The sequence below is a fragment of the Orycteropus afer genome, unplaced genomic scaffold (genome assembly GCF_000298275.1).
Source record: "Orycteropus afer afer isolate SDZICR_OR568_19922 unplaced genomic scaffold, OryAfe1.0 scaffold00380, whole genome shotgun sequence".
NCBI lineage: Eukaryota > Metazoa > Chordata > Mammalia > Tubulidentata > Orycteropodidae > Orycteropus > Orycteropus afer.
Window position 1 is genome coordinate 827320 of NW_006921967.1, and position 23896 is coordinate 851215.

Below are 23896 nucleotides of genomic sequence, written 5' to 3' on the forward strand. Positions count from 1 at the left end.
TTCCTTTAGATGGTATCCCACATGAAGCTTAGGCTTTCTTAATTTTGTTTTGATCTTTTTTTCTGATTGATCCCTTTCCAAAGAAGTATTCAGGTATTTGTCTTCCATCTCATTAATTCTGTCTTCCATTGCATCAATTCTAGTCCTTCGCCCTTCCAATGTGTTATCTATTTCTGACAATTTAGTGTTAATCTTCTGGATTCCTATCTGTAAATTTTGAATCATTTCTAAGTTTTCATTTATTTTGTCATTTTGTTCTTGTATTTTATTCCGAAATTCTTCAAGGGTTTTGTCTGTGTTTTCCTTGATCTGTCTCTCAATCCTTTGAAGACCTAAATATAATTCTTTTGAATTCCTTATCAGAGTGTTCCAATGCTGCTTCTTCCTCAGGGATGTGTTCTGGGTCTGTATCCCGCTCCCTTGTTTCTCCCACTTTTCTTACTTCTTTGTGTGGACTGTGATGGCCTGTTGTAACTGAGACATTGTGTTGTTGTTGTATTAAATCTCTGCTAACTGTTTGTGAAGAGCTGCTAAGGGTGAGTCTTCTTGATGGTTGTTTATCATTAGCCTGTTGGTGGAGAAGAAAGTGGTGGCTCTCAGTCAATAAATGAAGCTGCCGGAGGTGTGGGTGTAGTTGTGTCATATGGAGACTGGTGCAGTCTCTCAATAACAATTGAATAACCATCACGGAAGTAAAAGCAAGTGGACAAAAACACACTGTGTAATCACACAAGAACAGCAACCAAAAAAAGAAAAAAAAACCAACCACAAATCTTGGAAGAGAACAATAAGAGAAAAAAGGTAAAGAAGGAGAATAATGAAGAAAAAAAAATGGGAAAAACACAAGAAGAAAAATAAGGAGCAGAGTTAACCATGAGAAAGAAAAAAAAATTGCAACCAGGAACAGAGAAAAGTAAAAAAGCTGAAAACTACAACCTGGGAAGGGATGAATAAAGAATAATAACAAAAAGGATGAAAGTAATAACAATAATAGTAGTTTTAAAACAGACAAAAACAAACAAACTGAAAATAAGGGAAAAAAAAAAAATCAGGGCAGGATGGTGCAGGGCACCCAGGCTCCGACTGAGCACACAGATTGGGATGGAATTCCTTCCAACCTAGAAGGTGGGTGGGAGTGAGGGATGGCTGCAAGTCTGTTCAACAAGAGGGTGTGGGATATAAGAGTAACAAGGGGAATGTCGCACCTTTCCAGTCATCCATGTCCGGAATGTCCTTGTAGTTCCTGGCAAGTGGAGCCTGTTCTTAAGTCCCTGGAATCTGGGAGAACACTGTCACTTTAAATATCTAAAATGGTCAAGCCACTTGTAAACATTCAAAATGGCTGTGCCCTCTGGACAGGCAAAAGTCCACAGTTCACCCTGCCTTCCTCTTTGCTGCTTCCCCTTTTATTCACCAGCCACCAGAACAGTGCTCCTTGCAATCTCTGGCTAGCAGAGCTGATATTTTTGTAAATTCTTAGGTCCTACCACCACTCGGCAACATCCAAGCTGTCAGAGCTGTCAGGGTTGCTGCCAGACTGCAGCTCTGTATGTCTTCTTTTTTGGTGTATTCATACAAATTCTTCTGCTAGTTTGAGTTTAGGAGCTCTGGTAACATAGTGTCTAAAGCATTTGACTGCTAATCAGAAGGCTGGCACTTCAAACCCACTAGCCACTCCTTGGAAGGAAGGTTGGGCAATCTACTTCCATAGAGATACTGCCTTGGAATCCCAAGGAGGGGTCGCTATGAGTTGGGGCCGACTTGATGGCAAAATAACAACAACAACAAGCTTGAATTTAGTTCATTCTATATCCTTCCCTTCAAAGCTCAGGGGTCCAGGATTATCTTCTGTATCTATGTTAATTGGTTCCCCTTTTCTTTGTTGAAGAGGGTCTGTGCAGTCTTTCTGCCTATTCCACTATCTTGATTTTTAAAATATATCCTTCTTTATGTCATTTTTCATTGTTACCCCTTTCAAGAAATTTTACTCACTAATATTTTGATCACTGCTGTGAGTTTTATATCTATAATGTTCATCCAAAGTAGGTAACCAACAGTGAATCCTATTATAATAACTCTTCTGGGTTATTCCAACAGATTCTGTACTTTCCAAAAGATTCCAAAGGGTTTAGTCCTTACGTGGTGCAAATGATTAACACACTTGGCTGCTAATTAAAAGGTTGGAGGTTAGAGTCTTCCTCAGAGGTGGCTCAGAAGAAAGACCTGGTAATCTATTGCCAAAATATCAGACATTGCAAACCCTATTAGCACAATTCTACTCTGACATACCTGTGGTCAAGGTTGACTTGACAGCAACTGATTACTGGTTTATTCTTTTCTGAAAATTGTCACTACATCAAAGTATTCCTAACCTTGTTAGAAACCAAAACTTTGACCTTTTACATGTGATGACATTGTTTTGACTGATTCTACTCTATTTAAACTGCTATTAAATTTAGATTCTCATACTATTAAAAAGTTTGATTTCTATAGTATGCTTTTGAATTTAGATTCAGCTTTGGCAAATTATCATGCTTTTATGCATCTACCACTTCTTAAAGCTCCTACTTCAAATCTTCCCTTATGAAGTTCAGACTAATCACATTGCTCACTCAGTATATTTCTGATTTTTTTTTTTAAATTTGACTGTTTCTTTTGTGTTTCTGCTTATATTTCTATTTAATGTTTCATCTAGCTCTGCTTTTAGACTAGCTTAATTGAAGTAGTCCCTAGGCCTGAAATTCTTACATCTTTAATATTTCTCATAGGGCTCAATTCACTGATAAGAGTAAGTTCTCAATAAAAAAACATGAGCAAATGAGAGAATCCCTAGGAGGTCAAAAAATAAAATTGTCACACTGCTTGCAGACTGATGAAAGGCAGCAAACACATAGCCTGTCCTTAAAATTCCAACAGGCAAGAAAATCATATGGGGCCCCATGACTTAGGCGTCTGATCTTCTGATAACCATAACAATTCAGTTCCCTTATCCATCCATAAGGGAATTGCTGGAATAATATAGCAGATCCCTCTCACATTCAGAATTCTATAATTCCATGTTTCTCATAACCATAATCCAAGCTCACATAAAGCAATCTCATTAAGTTCAAACACTGTAACATTAAAAGTCTCCTGCCATATTTATCATATAATACTGGTGAGGTGAATACATATTCATGTTCATAGTCTAACAACATATTGACCGCATGGGACATTTATAGGGTAGCTTTTTTTTTTTTTTTTTTTTAATAACTGAGGAAAAGAAGCCTGGTATAATTAATAGAAAGAGTGAGTGAAAATAAAGAGGAAGGTAGAAAGATGGAATGACATGGGCAATTTTTTTTGACCTTTGAACTCCTTAGACTATTTCTATATCATCTTGAATTATTTTCTATCTTTTCCCTTTACCAGTCTCTCCTGTTGTGAGGTCAGAGACTCTGCCTTATTCTTTGCCCATCTCCCTCTCCAGCACCTATTGAAAGTCTGAGCACCTAGCTGGCATTCCAAAATGCTTGACAATTATTCTTTTGTCAGTTGAATCAATTGTCTTATAGTGGCAGATAATCAAGAAGAATGACCAGGTTTTTGATGCCCTCTCTGCTATGAGTAGGCAAGAGTGTGCTATCTATGAAAGCTCAGAAGATCTTTGCAATGAGGCCTATTATAGTAAGACTCAGGAGGGGAAGGGTGTTTATAGTCATGTGGGTCTTGTCTCACAAGTAAACAGGGAGAAGATTATATTTCTCCCCACTCCAGCAATTATAGCTCTGGAGAGAAATGGAAGTGCATTGTTCAAAGCTTCTAATGCTCAACACTTTTGTGGCCTGAAAATATCTTGCCATCAGAATGTGTAAGTTTCTTTTCAGGTAAGGTCTTTGCCCAGGTATTTTATAGTCAGAATTCTTGGCATTTCCATATGACAGGTTAGGCCGAAATCACCTATAAACAAGTCATTTCAGATATTGCAAAGATAATAAATACTCACAGCTCATTCTGTTTATGAAGTTGATCTTATCTGCATTCAAATGCTTGTTCTTTGTTAACTCAAAGACAGGAATTTACACTCCATAAAAAATATGTGCATTTTGATTGTTTCAGGACATAGTTCATCTCAAACATTATTTCCAGGTTTTAAGAAAAGTTTGTTATTTAAAATACACACACACACACACACACACAAATATTTTTCTTTCATCAAGATGGCAGAGCTATAACATGCTATCTCAGGGAAGACCAATTTAACACTACTGTTGAAAGGACATTCACTTTCATTGGTATAAGTGTGGGTTTTAAGCCTGTGAGATAATTTCCTACATTTGCGTAGGATTATACAAACCCTTAGCTTACAGTTGATTTTTCTCATAAATTAGCTATGCCTCATAGAGCTGTGGACTTGCAAACATGCATTCATTACTACTACTTTAGAAAGGCAGGAGAAGAGCATTGAGTCTGTTAAAATTTGTGCACATTGTTTCCTGTTTCCTTTCAGGTCCTTGGTCAGGAAATGTTTAACACTGGACTAAGTATTGCTAGAGATTAATGGCTGCTGTTTGCAAAGTTCTATAGAGGTCCTCTTCTGCCAATACAAACATATACATTGTTAAAGCAAAGAATGTGCATACAGATATGGTTACATGTTAGCCCAAAGGATCCAAGATGACAATGCTCTTCTTTAATTAGAGTTTATGTCCTTTCTTTCAATTATGCACTAATATCACAATGCAGTGATTTCAGTAATTTTCATCAGACTTTTTGGATAGAAGTGTTTCTCTGTTGACAGCCATATGCTGTGAGTCTCTTTGAGCCTTTTGTGTGTTTTGAGGCTTTTTATGGCTGATTGATATGGTATTTATGAAGTCAAATTTCAAATCCCTCATGGGCCAGTTAGCTTTGAAAATAAAAGTATCCCATCACCTACCTTGTCTGTACTTAGGTGCTCTGGTGGCTTTGTGGTTAAAGCATTGGACTGCTAACAAATGGTTCAAACCCACCAGCTGCTTTATGGGAAAAAGATGAGGCAGTCTGCTTCCATAATGATTTATAGCCCTGGAAACCCCATGGGACAGTTCTACTCTATCCTATAGGGTCACTATGAGTCAGACAAGGATGTCACCAGTCATGTGAGGTTTGGAACAAACCCTCCATCACTACTGCACCAGCAAAGGGCTCCTGAGGATCACAGGAGCTGAAAGAAGGGGCATGATGAGGAAGGAAGTAATGAAGAAAAGGTCATTATCTACTAAGTCTCCCAATGACCTTCAGAAGTACTGCTGGAACTATTTGTAAGAGAAGGGAATACAAAAGAAGTTAATGGCTGATCCAGGTGTTTGTGAACAATATCAAGGTGCTACAAGTTGTAAACAGTGTCAGAAACTTGACAACTCAATTATTGGGACACTATCAGTTTAAATGCACCATGGCCCAGACATACTGGTCTGTATTTTATTCTTACATTAAATGATTGATTTTTTAAAAAAGGTTTATAAGATTTTTATGATGAATTAATAGTGTGAATCAGAAAAATTCACCTGATTTAAAGACTTTTCAATGTTTTCAATCACCAATTCATGGCATCTGTCATGATTGGGTTCAGTTTGGTATAATTCCATTGAGAAGAATGGAAAAAAAGAAAAGATGCAGTTGAAGAGATGAGGCAGACTGTTGAAGAGAAACTAAACATCAATTCAAGCCATGATTTAGAGAGTTTTTAAAAAGTATCGCCAAGTTTTATAAATTTCAAAATCTATTGTTTTGTATGAAAATATCCTGTTGGTGAATAATACAAGTCTCTTCTTCTTACGTATGGGCTAGTTTTCTCTTTTCTAGAGTGTTTTCTCTTCCATTTGGCTATTAAAATAATTGTTGTTGTTGTTGTTGTTTGCCATCGAGTCAGCCCCGACTCATAGCGACCCCTCCTTGGGTTTCCGAGGCAGTATCACTACGGAAGTAGGATTGCCCAACCTTCCTTCCGAGGAGTGGCTGGTGGGTTTGAACCGCCAGCCTTCTGGTGAGCAGTCAAGTGCCTTAGGCACTATGCTACCAGAGCTCCTGTTAAAATAATAGCAGTATATTATTTTTCTGGCTTATAAGAGGCCTTTAATATACATATGTTGATTTAATGTAATTTAAAATCATTCATTTTCAGTCTTTAGCATAAATTGGGATGAAAGGAAAAAAAAAAAAGCAAAGTGCTAAAACAGTGCGATACTTCAGTCCTAGGGGAAGTGTGCTGAATGGAAAGAGCACTAGTTTTAGGGTCAAAAAGGCAGGGTGCACCTTACTGGGTTATCCCTGGGGACATCTCTGAGCTTTTACTTACTTTTCATCTAAACTTTTAGGCTTATTGTGAGTATTAAAAATAAAGAAAGCAACACAGAAAGGACAGCAGACATTATTACTTTTCTTTTCCCCTTTCATAAGTCATTTATTTGTTTTTTAACTTTATGTTATGGAAATGTTCAAACACACACCAAGGTAAATAGAAAAGTATAATGAACCATGAATCTTCATAATTATTAGCATTTTGTCAATTTTGTTGCAACTACTCCTTGGAGGTTGGGGCATTTTAAAACAAATTCCACATTTTGCCAGGGAAGAAGGAGATTATGATATCAACGTTCTCAGGCAGGGTCCCATCTGGTTGAGAGACAGCTGTCCTGCTAGTACTGACCTAACGTAGCCAAGGAGAAAATATGTAAAGTGATGTAGGTGTTAGATACCAGATGAAGCCAGAATGTTCACCCTATTCTGGTAGTTTCTTGAAATAGCCTTAATCTTTGGATGAAGGTTTCATCAAAGCCAAACCACTAAATTTACCATGCATTAATTTTAGAAAAAATAAAAATGCTAATCCATTATTATTTTTTTTAAATTTATTTTTAAAATCCCTTCATATTAACTAATTGGAACTACGAAGTAGTTTACAAAATAGATTTAAAGATCAATCAACCTTTCAAGGGTTTTATAGACAGCACCTGTCCTCTAGGAACTTATAATTTAAAATAGTTCTTAAATAGTAAGACATGGACAAGGCAGTTGTTGAAAATAAACAAAATAGAAAGAGACAGAGACAAATTTAACTATGTAAGGGTGTAAGTGCCTGAATAGGGAGGACGGAGAGAAGGGACGTAATCACACAATCAGGGGAAGATCAGAAAAAAGGCCCAAACAGTTCATGCTCCAGTTTCCTGTAGGTGGGAGGGGAGAAGGAGGGCACAGGCCTTGCTGCCAGTAATTCCAGGTCTAGAGGACCCCAAGAGCTTCAATCACTCTGTTGTTGTTGCTTTCAAGTAGGTTGCCTTCAAGAAGGTTCCAACTCATAGCAACCCCATGTACAACAGAACGTCATCCCCACAGTCATTGCTGTTTGAGCCCATTGTTGCAGCCACATGTCAATCCATCCTGTTGAAGGTCTTCTCTTTTTCGCTGACTCTTTACTTAACCTAGCATGATATCTTTCCCTAGGACTTGTCCCTCCCGATAAAATGCCCAAAGTATGTGACACAAATTCTCACCATCCTTGCTGTAAGGAGCATATTCTGGCTGTACTTCTTCCAAGACAGATTTATTCGTTCTGCCGGTCCATGGTATATTCAATATTCTTCACTAACACAATAATTCAAATGTACCAATTCTTCTTTGATCTTCCTTATCAATCTAGTTCCCTTTATATAGAAAGTTTTCGGACCTTCAACCAGCTGGTGGATATGGTAGAGCTAGTAGGGAATCATCTTGGTGGTGTAGTGGTTAAAACAATTGGCTGCTAACCAAAGGTTGCTGGTTCAAGCCCACCAGCCTCTCAGTGGGAGAAAGATGAGGCAGTCTTCTGCTTCCATAAAGATTTACAGCCTTGGAAACCCTATGGAGCAGTTCTATTCAGTCCTATCAGGTCACTATGAGTTGAAATTTCCTTGATGGCAGTAGGTTTGTTTTGTTTAGTAGGGATAGGAGTAAGGAAAATGCAGAAGTGGGGAGGAAATGGTAAAAGAGGAGTGTGTAAGTTAGGCAGGAATGTGGAAGGATCAAGTCAACATGACGAACCTCGACCAAAAGCGATACTTCTCTCTTAGAGAAGAGGATGGGAGAGAAAGGGAAAGCAATGAATGGAGATTTTTGAGATGGAGAGACTCTGAGAACACTTCAATGTCCTAAATTAAAAGGAAAGACCAAAGTGTCTGTGGTGGATGAAAGGGACAAGAGTAGGAGTGGGGGACCGCGATGGAAGAAGTCTGTATCTAGCATTTACAAACCTCTGTCAGTATCCCCTTTCAAAACAAATCTCCAAAAACAAAAGAAGCTTTCTCCTGCTCCTACCCTCCACTCAGATAGAGCATTGACATCTTTCTCTATTCACAAACTCACCTTCTAAACTTCAGATCAATAAATGATGTAATCTCAGTTTTCATCCTACAGCTTTGCAACAGCACCTGGAACTATCAATGTCTTTCTCCTGGAATTCTCCTTTCCTTGTATCCATAACACATTATTGTTCTGATCTCCCTCCTTTCTTTTTAATCACATCTCCCTTCTTCTTTGGCCAGTTCTTTTCCCTCTCCTCAGTTATAACTTTAAGTATTCTCTAAGTGTCTGTCCTTGGCATTGTCTTCTTCCCTTTATTCTTTGTTTTGTTTTTTTCTTGGCTTCAACAATGGTCTCTTCAGATAAGTTCTGTGTTTCTCTATACTTGCACTGTCCAACGTAGTAGTCATTAGCCACACACAGCTATTTAAATCTAAATTAATTCAAGTTAAATACAATTAAAAATTCCATTCCTAACCACATTTCAAGTATTCATAAGCCACATGTGGCTGCTGCTGTTGTTGTTATGTGCTGTCAAGTCGGACCCGACTCACAGCAACTCCCCTTGGGTTTCCGAGGTGGTATCACTACAGAAGTAGATTGCCCAACCTTTCTTCCAAGGAGTGGCTGGTGGGTTTGAACTGCCAGCCTTCTGGTTATCAGTCAAGTGCCTTAGGCACTACGCTACCAGAGCTCCCACACACGGCTAGTGCCTAACATATCAGACAGTACATGTATAGAATATGCCCATTTCCACAGAAAGTTCTGTTGGACAGTGTCATCTAGACCTTACCTCTCCCCTGAGCTTCAGGCCTAGCAGTGTTCTACCTGATATCTTTCCTTAGAAGTCCCTCTGAAATTACAAATTCGTCATGCTCCAAATTCTATTCCATTTAACCATATTTTTCTCATAATGTTTATTTGTACAACTCTAGTTTTATTTGAAAATGGCTCAATTTGACAAGCCTAAATAACTTGGCAATATTTGTATAGATAAGTTAGAATTTAGAAATATTTAGAAATGATTTTGTTTACTAAATTAATGGACATTATCTTCACTGAGAAAAATGTAGGCTACAGACTTTTAGGGGGACAATCTCTATCTTTCACATATTATCTCTATTTAGTATTTTATTACATGTCCAAAGTCCATAAAATAATAAAAATATTTATTTTATAGAATATTTTCTTTATTTTTTTTACACTTTCAATAAAACCAAAGTCTTCTCCTGTTGTGCCAATGAGTACATTATTCTCACGAAAGAGAAGCCAAATTTCTGATTCTATTAGGAACACTAAAATATTCTGCCTGAATAATGAAAATCAGAAACCAACACTCTTTGCCAAAATACTGACAATACTACTGGACTTATGAGATTCTGAAGTATTGTATTCAACAGAGGATCAGATCTGGTCTTGATTTTATTCAGAAAATAACCTGTCTCTTTTCTGCCTCCTAAACTTAGCAAAGACATACCATTCTCAGCGTGCTAACAATTTTGGTGGTGTGGGGTTTCACTGGGCAGCCACACTTGGGGTGACCTCAGCCAGGATTCTAAAGATGGAGCATATTAAGTGCAGGTGAGTCATCAATTTAAAAAGCCAGAGAGAGTGGTTAAAAGCCTCATTCTTCTGAAGTACAGGGATTAAGGGAAGTCTTACCATGTGACAATGGAACTAATTTAGGGGAAGAGAACATATCTCTAAAGATAAAAGTGATAAATTGTGCCCCTGAAGGATAAACAGATTGTGCTTGGTTGCCCTGGGTAACTCTACCTGAACTGATTATCACCCTACCCAATGCATCGTGATGTTTCTTGTTAAAGATGATGGGAAGGGGAATCATAGTACTGTAGCAGGAAAACTATTGTAAATATTTGTGACCATTATTGTAAATTCAATAACAACATTATATAAACTGTGGCACTTTCACTTTTTCCATATACTTCAAATTGTTTTTCAGACATTAAAAATTAATCTTTATGACCTGCTTCATAAGGTGTATAAATATTGGGATGTTTCGAGATTAAGCATCAGTTACTCATAGAAGACAGTTTGTACCTAGGCCTTTTCTGGGTACAATGAGGTGAGAAGTAGAAGACATAGTATCTTTTCTCAGGAAACTGTTTTGGGCAACAAGATAGAAGTATATTAAATAGTTAGGGAACATGTGTATATGTGCGGTGTAGTAAATTACTTAGTGTGGCTTTTCTACCCATCAGTCTTGGTAAACTCAGTGGTGGAATGAGCAGCTGAGGAGTTCCTGATTGTAAATGTTATCCATGTGGAGTATTCTGTTGGGCATGGCACAATACAATGTTCTGGGAGGTTCCCACTCTCTGTCACGTGCTTAGAGTTCTGATGCTGTGATTGGCTAGTTTGACCACCCTGCCGCGCTCAAAAGGAGGCTTCCAAGGGGCAGAACTCTCTCTCTCTGACTGCTGGTAGAAGAAGACGTGCTGCTGAAAGAGACACGCACTCCTGAACAAGACACATGCTGCTGGGAAAGAGACACAAGAGACACGCATTGCTGAGTGAGACACCGAGGGACCAGCACTACTGGGAAAGAGACTGTGAGAGACTGTTGGCTGAGGGACAGTGGGCTGGGAGAGAGACTGAGCATTTTTCCTAAACTTGAATTGTAGCCTATGGTGCTTCCATAAAACCCCATAATCTGTGAGCTCTGTGTGGCCACTGCACTGAATTATCGAACGCAGGAGAGAGGTGGTGGGTGCTTTGGGAGGAACGGTTGGTGAAAGGGCTGGAGGGAGGCAGCATGTCTGGTCTGGCAGGAATAGGCCTTGGGTTACTGCTGGTAATCCTGTCTTCCTCTTGTAGGGTTAGAGGAGGTCGGAACATGTGGCCTCCTCGCCGTTTTAGCAATATGGAGTATTATGGTCCACACAGGTTTAAATACTACAGGATTTCAGGGCAGGAGAAAAACAACTGTCAGAGAGCAGGTAGTTGGAGAAGACTTTACTCGAGGAGGTAAATTCCTAGAATAAATATTGACTGGTATAGGAGGGAAGTATGGGATAAAAGAAGGACAAACACATGTCCTGAATTTTCCTAGAGAGCCCTGATTTCTGTCTTGTAAGTATTCTTGAGGTAGAAGAAAAATAAAGGAACAGAAGAAAAATAAGAAAGTCTCTAGCTTATGGCATGCATGTAGCCGAGCCACTGTTCAGCAACCTGCCATGTTGCTCTGCAAATCTTGGGACTTTCAATGGACTTGAATTAATGGCCTGCTGTGTGGTTTGGTTTCGTTGGGACTGTGTCTTTTCACTCGTCGACCTTGGGTTTGTCAGCCTCAGCAGCCAGCAGGTGCCTGAGTGAAGAGATGTCTCTAACTTCAGTGGGCTGGGAACAAGAGGCCGAGCTGAGCTCAAGGTCGAGGGGCTTTCAGCCCCTAGAGCCTGGCACCTGGAACTCAAACCTCTAACCTCTGAAATTATAAGAGAATAAATTCTTATTTGTTAAAGCTATCCCATTTGTAGTACTTTCTGTTAGAGTGGCACAGAGGTAACCAAAACACACATATATTGGCTAAATTCAGAAATCACGAAATCACATAATCCCCAAAGGTAGGAAGTATTCTCATTATACAGATGGGACAAAAACTGAGGCCCAATGTCAACACAAATAAGATTAACTACCAAATCTTTTGGCTTCTTCCCCATAGAATTGGTATTCCAGCCCATTGTTTTATTTTAGTCTTTTAATTTTTAATGAGCCCGTGTTTCACTGAAAGCCTAAAAGTAGAGGAAAGCAACAAGGTAATTTCATATCAGATGGTCAACAAATGTACAGGGCCTTACTCTGTACCAGACAAATAATTTACTGCTGTACTAAAGAAGAGAGAGATTTGTCTTCTTTGGCTGTGTCAGAATCCAGCAAATCTGGTTAATGCTTAAAATAATTGTTTTTTAAACTCTTGGACTTTCAACAGGACATGTTACCCTATTTCTTTAACCTCCCTTCTCAACCCACTGAAAGGGGCTTAAGTGCCACTGAAACTGCTCTGGAAAATGGTCACAACAACTTCCAGATTCAAAACCCAAAGGTTGGACCTCTCTGCTGATTTGACTTCTCAATCTTCCTCTTCTTGACAATTTGGACTTTCCTGCCCTGGTGATCCTCATACCTTCTGATTGTTCTTTTTTGGGGGATGTTTTATTTGTTCTGTCCAAATAAGGGCATCAAGTAGTTTTACCTCCACCCAAATGCTTTTCCAAAGAAGCCAGAGTATTCAGATGAATGTGGTCCATACTTTCATATCCATTCTGGGTTTGATTTTGCTTGTGTTGGCCACTAGACTCATTTCTCTCCAAAACCTACCCATTCTTTAAGGTCTGACATTTCAGTGAAGCTTTCTCTCATCTTCTCAGGTAAAAATAATCTTTCAATGATAATGATAATGGTAGTAGAATATTTTGGAAATGGATAGAAATATTGGTGGAACAACATGAAAAATGTCATCAATGTGGGGAAAAAAAGCTAATTATGTATTACCATAATTTGTATTCTAACTATATAGATTTGTACATCATACTCTCTAGATGATCCAATACATGTGTCATCTATCCTACCAGATCATGAGCTCTTTCTTAATGACTGTAATGCCCAGTGCCTAAAAATATTCTTGGCACATATAGTAGCTCATAAAAATTTAGCTACAAGTATGATTGTTTTTGATCTTTGTATTTCCTCAGATCTTTAACACAGTAATGTGTCTTAAATATTGCAAGATCAATCAATTTCAAATGAATGAATTGAAGTCTTGAGACAGAATGAACTCTTTTGATGAGAAAGAAAAGCAGATAGAAGGCACACTTATAGTAGGTTGTGGGGAGGTAAAGAGAAACCAGTGAGCGATATGAAAGAAAATGCCTAGGAACCCCCAAAGGAGAGAATACAGTGAGCTTCTCACAGTCTATAGGCATACCATCTATGGCATAAATCATCTATAAAATGCAGGGCCTTCTGAAAGACAACATACAGTAAGAAGGAGGTCAGCACAACATGACCAAGGCAAAGGAAGATACCGGGAGGTACACGGAGTAAAAGGCAACAGTAGGAAACACTATTACATACACAATCCTGCAATAACATTAATAACAGACAATAATTTACAAGCTGATACGTAGGTAAACAGGCAAGCTGAACAGGTATAGGATGGCATAAGAGAGTACACCTATGAGTATATATAGGTTTGTCAGAGGGCATTTTTACATATGTGTTTGTATGAGCTGCAAATAAATCCTTGTATACAGTACAGTATACAGGGAGCAAAGGTATGAAAACTTCCTAGCCTTAACTAAAGACCTTGAGGGAAAGAGTCACTGGACTTGGAGGCTTAGGACCATAGTCTCAAGGACATGAAGATTAATTGCATAATATAGTCCACAAAGATAGTATTCACTACTTTGGTGAGTAGCAACTGGGATCTTAAATGCTTGTGACATTTTAAGTTGCAACTATTGGTCTTTTCCTAAACAGAGCAAAAATGAGTAAAGAAAATCAAAGACTCAAGGAAACAATTAGAATAAGACGAATGTACCACACAAGACATAGACTCCACTACCCTGAGATAAGAACTAAATGATACCTGGCTACCACTACTGACCATTCTGATTAGGATCACAATAGAAGGTCCTAAATAGAGTGGGATAAAAATGTAGAACAAAACCAAAATCATAAAAATGACTAGACTTACTCATCTGATAGAGACTGGTAGAACCTCCAACACTATGGCCCTTAGACACCCTTCAAACCTAGAACTGAACCCACTTCTGAGGATCACCTTTTAGACAAACAATAGACAGTCCTTTAAAGGGAACAATAACACCTGTAAGGAACATACTCCTAAGAAAAATTAGCCATACAAGACCAAAAGGGCAGCATTTTCCCAAAAACAAATTTTAGAAGGCACAAAGAGGCAGGAAAGAAGGACGAATGGAAATGGGGAACCCAGGGAGGAAGGAAGAAAAGTGCTGATCCATTGAGGAGATTGCAACTAATGTCTTGAAACAAAACATGTATAAATTGTTGAATGGGAAACTAATTTGCTCTGTGAACTTCCACCCAACTCACAATCAAATGTTCAAAAAAAGAGAATACGATGCCTTCTTTTGCCAGTCATCCAAGATGAAGATAAATTTCTCAGTGGGTCAAAGACTGTCTCTGATATATCATGGTGAGCACCAGAACCAGATAGTATAGTGGTGAAATTAAAGTTCTATCAACATTCTATAAAGACATGGAAAAACCAATCACCAATTTTATATGGAAAGAAAGCATGGATAAGCAAAACACTGCTGAAGAAGAAAAATGACGTTGGATGCCTCACACTCCCCTATCTCAAAACCTATTATACAGCCACAGTAGTCAAAACAGCCTGATGGACAGATACACCTATGGAACAGAACTAAGAATCCAGAACTAGATCCATCCACCTATGGACAAAAGATCTTTGACAAAGGGCTGAAACTCATTCAATGGAAAAGAGATAGTCTCTTCAACAAATGGTACTGGCAAAACTGGATTTCCATTTGCAGAAAAATGAAATAAGATCCACACCTCACACCATACACAAAAATGAACTCAAGATGGATCAAAGACCTAAATGTAAAACCCAAAAGTATAAAGTTCATCAAAGATAAAACAGGGGCAAATTTAGGGGCCTTAATTTATGGCATAAATAGACTGTCAAGCATAACCCAAAATGCACAAACAGCAGAAGAGAAAGTAGATGACTGGGACCTTCTAAAATTTTATTCTTATGTGCAACAAAAGACTTTTCCAAAGGACTAAAAAAGAATCTACAGATTAGGAAAAATTATTTGGCAATAACATACCTGACAAGGGTTTTATCTCTAAAATTTACAGAAAACTTCATCACCTCAACATCAAAGAGACAATTAACTTCAAAGATGGGCAAAGGACATGAACAGACACTTTCCTAAAGAAGATTTTCAGGCAGTCAAAAAACACATGAAGAAATGCTCACAATCATGAGCCATTAAACTCACTGCCATCGAGTCGGATCAGACTCACAGCGACTCCTCCTTGAGTTTCCAAGGTAGTATCACTACGGAAGTAGATTGCGTAATCTTCCTTCCAAGAAGTGGCTGGTAGGTTTGAACCACCAGCCTTCTGGTTATCAGTCAAATGCCTCAGGCACTACACTACCAGAGCTCACAGATCAAAACAATGATGAGGTATCATCTCATCTGAGCAATGATAGCAAAATTCAACAAGATAGAAAACAACAAATGCTGGTGCTGGTGTAGAGAGATTGCCCATATACTGCTGGCGGGACTGTAAAATGTTATATCCACTATGGAAAATGAAATGGCACTTCCTTAAAAAATTGGAAATAGAAATACCGTTTGATCCAGCAATCCAATTACCAGGAATATATCCTAAATGGAAGAGATCCAGGACACAAATAAATATATGCACACCTATGTTTATTGCAGGGAGCTCTGGTAGCATAGTGGCTAAGGCACTTAACTGCTAACCAGAAGGCTGACGGTTCAAACCCACCAGCCACTCCTCGGAAGAAAGGCTGGCCAATCTACTTCCATAGTGATACTGTCTCGGAAACCCAAGGATGGGTCGTTATGAGTTGGGTCCGACTCAATGGCACGTAACAACAACAACAACGTGTTTATTGCAGCACTATTTACAATAGGAAAGAGGTGGAAACAACCTAAGCCCCCATCAACAGATGAATGGATAACCAAACTATGGTACACACACACAATGGACTACTATGCAACATTAAAGAATAATGAAGAATCAGCGAATCACCTCATGATATGAATGATGTTGGTGGACATTATGCTGAGTGAAGTGAGTTAATCATAACAGGACAAATATTATTATATGAGTCCATTATCATAAAAAGTCAAGGCAAGTTTTACACAGGGAAGAAAATTTTCTTTCCTGGTTGCTAGGGATGGTAGAGGAGGGGAAAGGAGGGAAAACAGATGGATATTTAAGAGACAGGTTTGATATGGGTGAAGGGAAAAGCAACGTAACCAAAGTGTGTGACTAGCACAACATCACTAAGGAAAAGGAAGACATGATGAGGTGTATGGAGAGGTGTACCAACAATAAAGGCAAATACTATTGTAGGCACAATACTGCATTATCAGTAATAGCAAACACAGGTAGACAGATATGGATAGGAAAAGGGTATAGACCCATGACGATACATAGGTTTGGCAGACAATATTCCTACATGTACATTTGTATGTGCTATAAAAATGTCCATAAGCAGTTTAAACATAACAGGAGTCAAAGTTAGGATAACTTCTTAGCCACAAATAAGCCATTGAGAAAGTTGCTGGGCCTGTGGGCTGGGGACCATGGATGCAGAGGATATCAAGCTCAATTGGCACAACATGGTATACAAAAATATTGTTCTACATCTTACTTCGGTGATTAGTGACTGGGGTCTTAAAAGCTTCCAAGCATCCAAGTGGCAAATATTGGTCTCTCCTCATCCAGTGCAAAGAAGAGGGAAGAAAATTAAAGATGCATAGAAACAGTCCAAAGAACTGAAGGACCCTGAGAACCTCAATCTCTATGACCCTGAGACCAGAGGCACTAGATGGTGCCCAGCTACAAATGTCAGCTCCTTGGAAAGGGGTCAAAATTGGAGAACCTGTACAAAGTGGGAGGAAAATGTGGAATAAAACTCAAAATCATAAAAAAAAGGTCAGGCTTACTGGTCTGATAGAGCCTGGTGAAACCCCCAGGATTATGGCCCTGAGTCACCTTTGAGGCCTGGAATTGATCTCACTCCCATGGCTTCACTGTCAGCCAAACAACAGACAGTCCTATAAGCTGAACACCTGTACCATGAAGAGACACTCCTTAGAACAATCAGCCATGTGAGATCAGAAGGACAGCATTTTCACAGGGAGAAATGTAGGGAGGAAGGAATGCATAGGGAAGAAAGACCCAGGAAAAGGGTAACCACAGGAAAGAAGTGGCAGGTGAGATGTTACACTGCTGGTAATGTAACCAGTATCGCAAAACAAAATATGTATATGAACTTTTGAATGTAAAACGAATCTGCTTAGTAAAATTTCACCCATATCACAACAAAAAATTATCCATTTTTTCTGTACTTCCTTATACTCGGATAGTGAAGAACTAGTTATAAACACAAGGAAAAAAATAATGAAACTCAATTTGAGATTTGCTTTTCTAAAATACATTCACATGATGACATGGCAGGAATTTACTAGGTAAAATGGCTAAATTTTTCCATCAAGAAAAAAAAAATTAATGTGTGTCCTGTTCTTGAATCATTTTACAAGACTGTCCTTTTACCACATTTTCTGTATTATGGCTTTTTGATGTAAGCACCATTTCCTTCAAATTGTTGTTGTTTTTAGTACAGCCAAGTTGACTGGCTTCTTTAAAGTCTTCCAAGTGCTATTTTTGGATAAATACAAGGAGAAATTAATCATGGTGCCCAAAGTATACTATTTCATTACTTTCTGTTAGTCTGGGAAATATGTAACCAGTTTTTCACCCGGAGATTTAAAATGTTCCAATTTATTAGAAAGTACTTGTTACTGGAAGCAGCCAATGTCAGAAGTGTAATAATGGAAGCCATCCCAGCCACCTCTATGCAGGCAATGCCAGTCAGACATTGTGCTGAGACAACAGGCCTGCATCAGCTGAGATGGGGCTTGAAAGGTCTGGAAACCTCCCAATCAAAGATAAGGGTCATGACATCGCTGGCTCTAGAAAGACTCCTTAAAACACACAACTCCCGGGGAAAGGCAACTCCATTTCTAATACATGTCCATTAAAAGAGTACTTTGAGAGTTCACTGGATACCTGAAATACCTGAACAGGTATATAAAAAAAAATCATATCTGCAAATCTGCTACTTATTACGTTCATTCACCAAATTCCTATACATCAGTCAACAGATTCCACAAGTGGCAGATAACTGGTATACCAGCCTAGTTTCATTGCCTACTATGTGCAAAACTTTGGATGTAGAGTTGGAAAAAATTGAAAAGGAAAAAAAGTCTGAGGAGAAAAATGGCGTGAAAAGTCTGTGATTCTTCATCTCCTTTCCTACAAGTAACTTCAATGCACATGTCCTACAGGCTGATTTGATCTTGCTCGTATCTCCTCAATAGTACAAGCCCATTTCTTTGTGTGTTACCCTACTCCTTTCAACCTGTAGTTCTTATCCTCCAAGGCTACCCCATTGCACAACTCCAACACACACTACCCATAAAGTAATGAATACAGAGCCCCTGGAGTTGTATAATGGAGCTCTGGTAGTGCTGTGGTTAAGGAATGGGACTGCTAACCCAAAGGCAGTCAGTTTGAACCCACCAGCCAATCCAGGGGAGAAAAATGAGCAATCTGCTTCCAAAATGATTTATAGCTTTGGAAGCCCAATGGGGGTCACTATGAGTCAAAATCAACTCAATGACAGTGAATCTGTGGAGTTTTTTTGAGGTTGTAAGGTGCCCAACCTGTGTGGTCATGTGGCATCCCTGCCTTCCTCCACTTTTCTCCTCATGCAGATCTCATCAAATTTCAAGGCTCTGATCACCCACCATTGTCCTCATGTGAAAGAAACCTCCCTCAATTTGTCTTACCTAAAAAGTCTCATCTTTTCACAAAATGGTTTTGGGCCCCAAGTTTGCAATGTATTGTACTTGAAAGAAATTCTGGAAACCTGGAATCAATATATAGGTACTGGACCACAATTGCCCTTGAATATCTGCAAAGTATAAATGGTATAATGGGAAGAACATTGAACTGAGAGATGGATCTACAGCAAACCATAATTAACTTTCTGTGTAACTTGGGCAAGTCAAATAACTTGTCTGAGCATTGGTTTACATTTGTGATATAAAGAAGGTAGACAAAACACCTCAAAAGGTATCTGTCAGCACCAATGTTTTACAAAACTTTGGACACCACCTCCACATTAAGGGCATTTTAGTCATATATTTGCTATCAGTTGTTGAGTCAGTTCTGACTCACAGGGACCTCATGTGTGCAGAATAGAAGTGAGTTCCAAAGGGTTTTGAAGGCTGTGACTGTTCGGAAGCATATTGTCAGGCTTTCCTTCCAAGACACTTCTGTGAGGGTTTGAACCTCCAATCTTTTGGTTAGTAGTTACATACAGCCACCCCATAAAGGCAGAGCAGTAGGTGTTCTTTGAAGATTTGGGAGACAACTCACTAAATCCTCTACACATGTCATGTAAGATGACATATAGGCCTACCCTGAGGGTGACTTACCTTAAGAGTCATATCCCTGCCTATTGTACCAGCACCAGCTCTAGATTTTTTTTTTTTTTCTTATCTCTGGGCTGGCAAACTTGGCATGTAGCTGTCACATTTTCACCAGTGTACTCACATTTGCTTATGCCAGCCACCTCCCACTCTTAGCTACAACATTCCCACACACACTCATGTGACAATGCTAACAGGACAAATGTCTACTACAAGACGATATATCTACAGCTCTAATTATAGGAACCCTTTCATTTTAAACAAATCTCATATTTCAACCCCCAGTGAGATGGATTGACAGTTTCTGCAATAATGAGCTGAAAAATAGCAAAAATTATGAGGATGGCATAGGACCAGACAGTGTTTGTTCTGTTGTACATAGGGTCACTATGAGTGGGAACTTACTGGGTGGCATCTATCAACAACAACAACAACAATATTGCAACATCTGCATTTACAAACACATATTCTTACAGCTGCTTGTTTGTGTGCATGTGTGTGTATGGGAGATTATTTGCTTTAAATAAATGAATTTACCATGGAATTTCTTAAAATACTGAGTCTTTCATTCCCTTTTTCATCCACTGCCTCCCCAACAAACATCTTTAAATTTCTTGTTTACAGCTGTCATGAATACATCTGTTGTGTAAGATTAGATATCCTGCATTCACAATGAAAGCAAAATGCATTTCATTGGAGCCTGCTGACTAATTTCTTTAATGTCCTGGATATGTGGGCTTACATTTTACATGCTTAGGCTCTGAAACCATATCTCGCAACCCCATGAACACTAGTACCCTATGATTCTTGAATATCTTCCAAGGTCTACCATGATTAACAGTTTTCTGTAGAAACTGGAGTCACCACAGCTGGAGAGAAGTGAGCTGATGGCATTGTTTCTTGAATGTTCCCAAGGTAACATTGTACCTTCTACTCAGATCAAGAGCTGGGAGCTGGGGCAGTTTAAAAACTGAAGTAATATATTCTGTCTCCAAACACAATAAATGTTAGTAGACAAAACATTAACTACACTTCTGGGAGTGGCAAAGATATTTTTAGTAATGGTGGCACTCTGGAAAATTTCATCTCTTGCTGTGAAATGCGAATGTGATTTTTCTCAGCCCATAAATGGTAAGCACGATCACATTTGTTTGTTTTTCTAAACAGGAGTTCTGTGTGTTTTATATTTTTCTTTACTCCAGGGGTTTCCTTATCTCTGTGCACACACCAAAGAGAACAGGAACAGAACACGCTGCCCCCCCCCCCAGTCTAGGATAGGTTGCAAATAATCTCTCTGATGCCAACAGCACGAGTGAGCCAACAAAAGTTTCATTTCATGCAATTGTTAGTATTCCCTTAGAAGCTTATGCAAACTAAGAACATAACAAAAATAGAAAAACAGCAACTCTACTCTTAAGTCATCTTCTCCTTACACACACACAGAAAAGGTTAGTGTTGCCCAATCTCCAGAAATACAATTGTTTTCACAGTTGAGAAATGCAGAATTCCAACTTATTCCTGGATCTCTAAAAATATGGCCTTAATAAGGGGACCTGGCTAATGGTAGGGAGAAAAAAATGATGGGGGTGGCAATGGAAAGAGCTTGTTGTTATTGGTAGGTGCTGTCAAGGAGCTCTGGTGGTGCAGTGAATAAGGGACTTGACTGCTAAGTGGAAGGTCAGCAGTTCAAATCCACCAGCTGTACTGTGGAAGGAAGACTGGGCAATCTACTACCGTAAAGATTTACACCTCAGAAACCCAATGGGGGTTGCTATGAGTCAGAAATGACTCAATAGCAGTGATTTTTTTTTTTTGGCCAATGTGACTTTCAACTCATAGGATCCCATATGGCAGAATAGAAATGCCCCATAGGGTTTTCTAGGCTGTACTCTTTATAGGAGAAGATTGCCAGGTCTGTCTTCTGCAGAGCTGCTGGTCGAGTTCCATCAATCAACCTTCAGTTAGTAGTCAAGTACTTAACTATTTTGACACCAGGGCTTCTTAGTAGAAAGAGTACTGAATCAAGAATCAGGAAACTTGGGCTTTAATTTCAGCTCTTCTGTCAACCCCCTTTGAGATTTAGGCAAACCATTTAAACTTTGCGGACCTCAGTTTTCTCATTGATAAAATAATAGTCACTTTCTCACACACAAAAACAAAAAAAGGATTTCTCCACATTAACTGAGATCTCATGAAGTAAGAGACTAGACAATACTTTGGGAAAGTATTAGGCTCTTCTCAATGTCTTGCTCATTTGGGTGCATCTCAACTTCTGTGAAATGACAGAATATTGAGGCTAAAAGTTATGAAAAAAATGAGAAAAAAATAGAGCATTGAGACTGATTTCAGCCACATTTGCTCTCTCCCTGTCTTCCTCTATCCCTCTCTCCATACATATACTTATCCATTCTAATGATCATGATTTTATACATTTTTTTCAACTATAGTCACTGGCTAAATTAGATAACTTAGTGTCCACTAAATGTTACTTGTTGGTGTTGTTAGGTGCCATCTAGCAATTCCAACTCATAGAGACTCAAAGTACAACATAAAGAAACAATGTCTGCTCCTGGACCGTTTCCTCAATCGTTGGTATGTTTGAGCTCATTGTTGCAGCCACTGGGTTATTCCATCTCCTTGAGGGTCTTTTCTTTTTCAATGAGTTTAAGTGTTGGTACTTGCATTAAATTATTACCAAAGTTATATAATAAAGAAATAGTCTGCTTCTATGGATGTTTGAAGTTGGAATCAGCACTCATTCATTCATTCATTCATTCATTATTTATTCGGTGCAAACTTGTGCCAGGCATTAGGGATTTAGAAATGAACAGAAAGACTTAGTCCCTTTCTCTATGAAGTCTACAATCCAGTAAGAGAAATAGGTTCTTAGTCTTTATGGCGTTTAGGAACTAGAGAAATAATAGTGGAGAAAATTTGACTCTACCTGCAACTCCCCCTCCATTATACTGAGTAGCTGAATGAGGTCTTCTTTAGATAACTCCAGAGACTTCTTATTCTTTCTCTCACTTTCTCCAGATGGTTTTAGGTGTCGTTTGATGGTTCCTGAGGCTGTGACATCCTCCTCCTTCCTATTTGATTTGTTCTTCTTTTTCGCATCTTCTGAAAGACTTTTATCATCAGCATTGCTGATGATAGATGACTTGGAGCAGGAGATGTGCCCATTGGATGAACTCTCACTACCTTGATTTCGGGATCTCATTCCCACCTACAACACATGAAAAAAGATGTTCTTTACCACAAACTGAAATTACTTTTTTCAAATACTCAGAAATTTATAGCAGCCTTACAACATCATCATTAAGGAAAAAACAAAAGCTCATTTCCTATTAGTTTCCTTATAGCTATAATGAATGTGTCATTAAGTTCCTCTGGAAAAGGCTTTCATGGTCTTAAAGAAAAATTGATTATAATCTGACAAACACCTCAAGTCAAATAATCAGAGTTAACATCCTCGGTGATAAATCATAATAATAGTACATATCCTTGATATAATGTGATGGCAGTGACACTTGACTTCTGTGGTCTTCCTTTCAAAAACACATAACCCCGTTTAATAATGAGAAAAACATCAGACAAACTGAAATTGAGGGACATTCTGCAAAATCCCTAACTAGTATTCTTCAAAACTACCCAGGTCATCAGATACAGGGAAAAGCAAAGGGAAGAAGTGGGTATAATGTCCAGTGATGTGGAATTGTTTTTCCATAGCTTTTTGGTGTCAGTCATGTACAGTAATAATAAAAGCACCGAGATCTGGAAGAAAGCAGATCAATTTCAAAATCAAAATAAAGAAATATTTTGAGATAAATTAAAGAAAAAAATAAGCAGCAGATGAGATACTAACTTGTCCCCTGACTAGCCCATTAGAATAATTTTGTGATGAATGTTTTGCAGATTCTTTGTCAGTCCCTTAGGAAAAGAACTCTACCAAAAGGTATGCTTCAAACAAACATACTGAACTCAAAGGCTAGGATTTGGAGAGCTGTGAAGAAAACTCTAATACTTGGAGGCCCTACTACAAATTTTACCTACACTTTTAAATATACAGGAAAACCTGTAACAGCTGGAACCTGTGTAAGGTGGAAACCTATCAGAAAAGGAAAACTCAAATATGTTCCACTAAAAGAGAGCAATAGAAAAGTGATTAAGGCTGCACCCTATTAAAAGCAGAAAACTTGAAAAACTGGAAAAACAAGGCAGTTTTCCTTGAGTTCTGGCTCTCACAGGTTTCACTGTAGTAGCTTAGAACACTGGCTTATTTAAAACAAGTCAACTCACAGTATAAA

At 38.6% G+C, this 23896-nt stretch overlaps 1 protein-coding gene across 1 annotated transcript in view; it reads right to left on the bottom strand.

Moving 5' to 3' along the window:
- Positions 1–22809, bottom strand: part of FILIP1 (filamin A interacting protein 1) — a 127640-nt gene extending 104831 nt beyond the window's left edge. Inside the window, exon 1 of the mRNA XM_007953251.2 lies at positions 22534–22809. Coding sequence (XP_007951442.1) covers positions 22534–22809 — 276 coding nt within the window. The remainder of the gene's footprint in view (positions 1–22533) is intronic.
- Positions 22810–23896: the final 1087 nt, after the last annotated feature.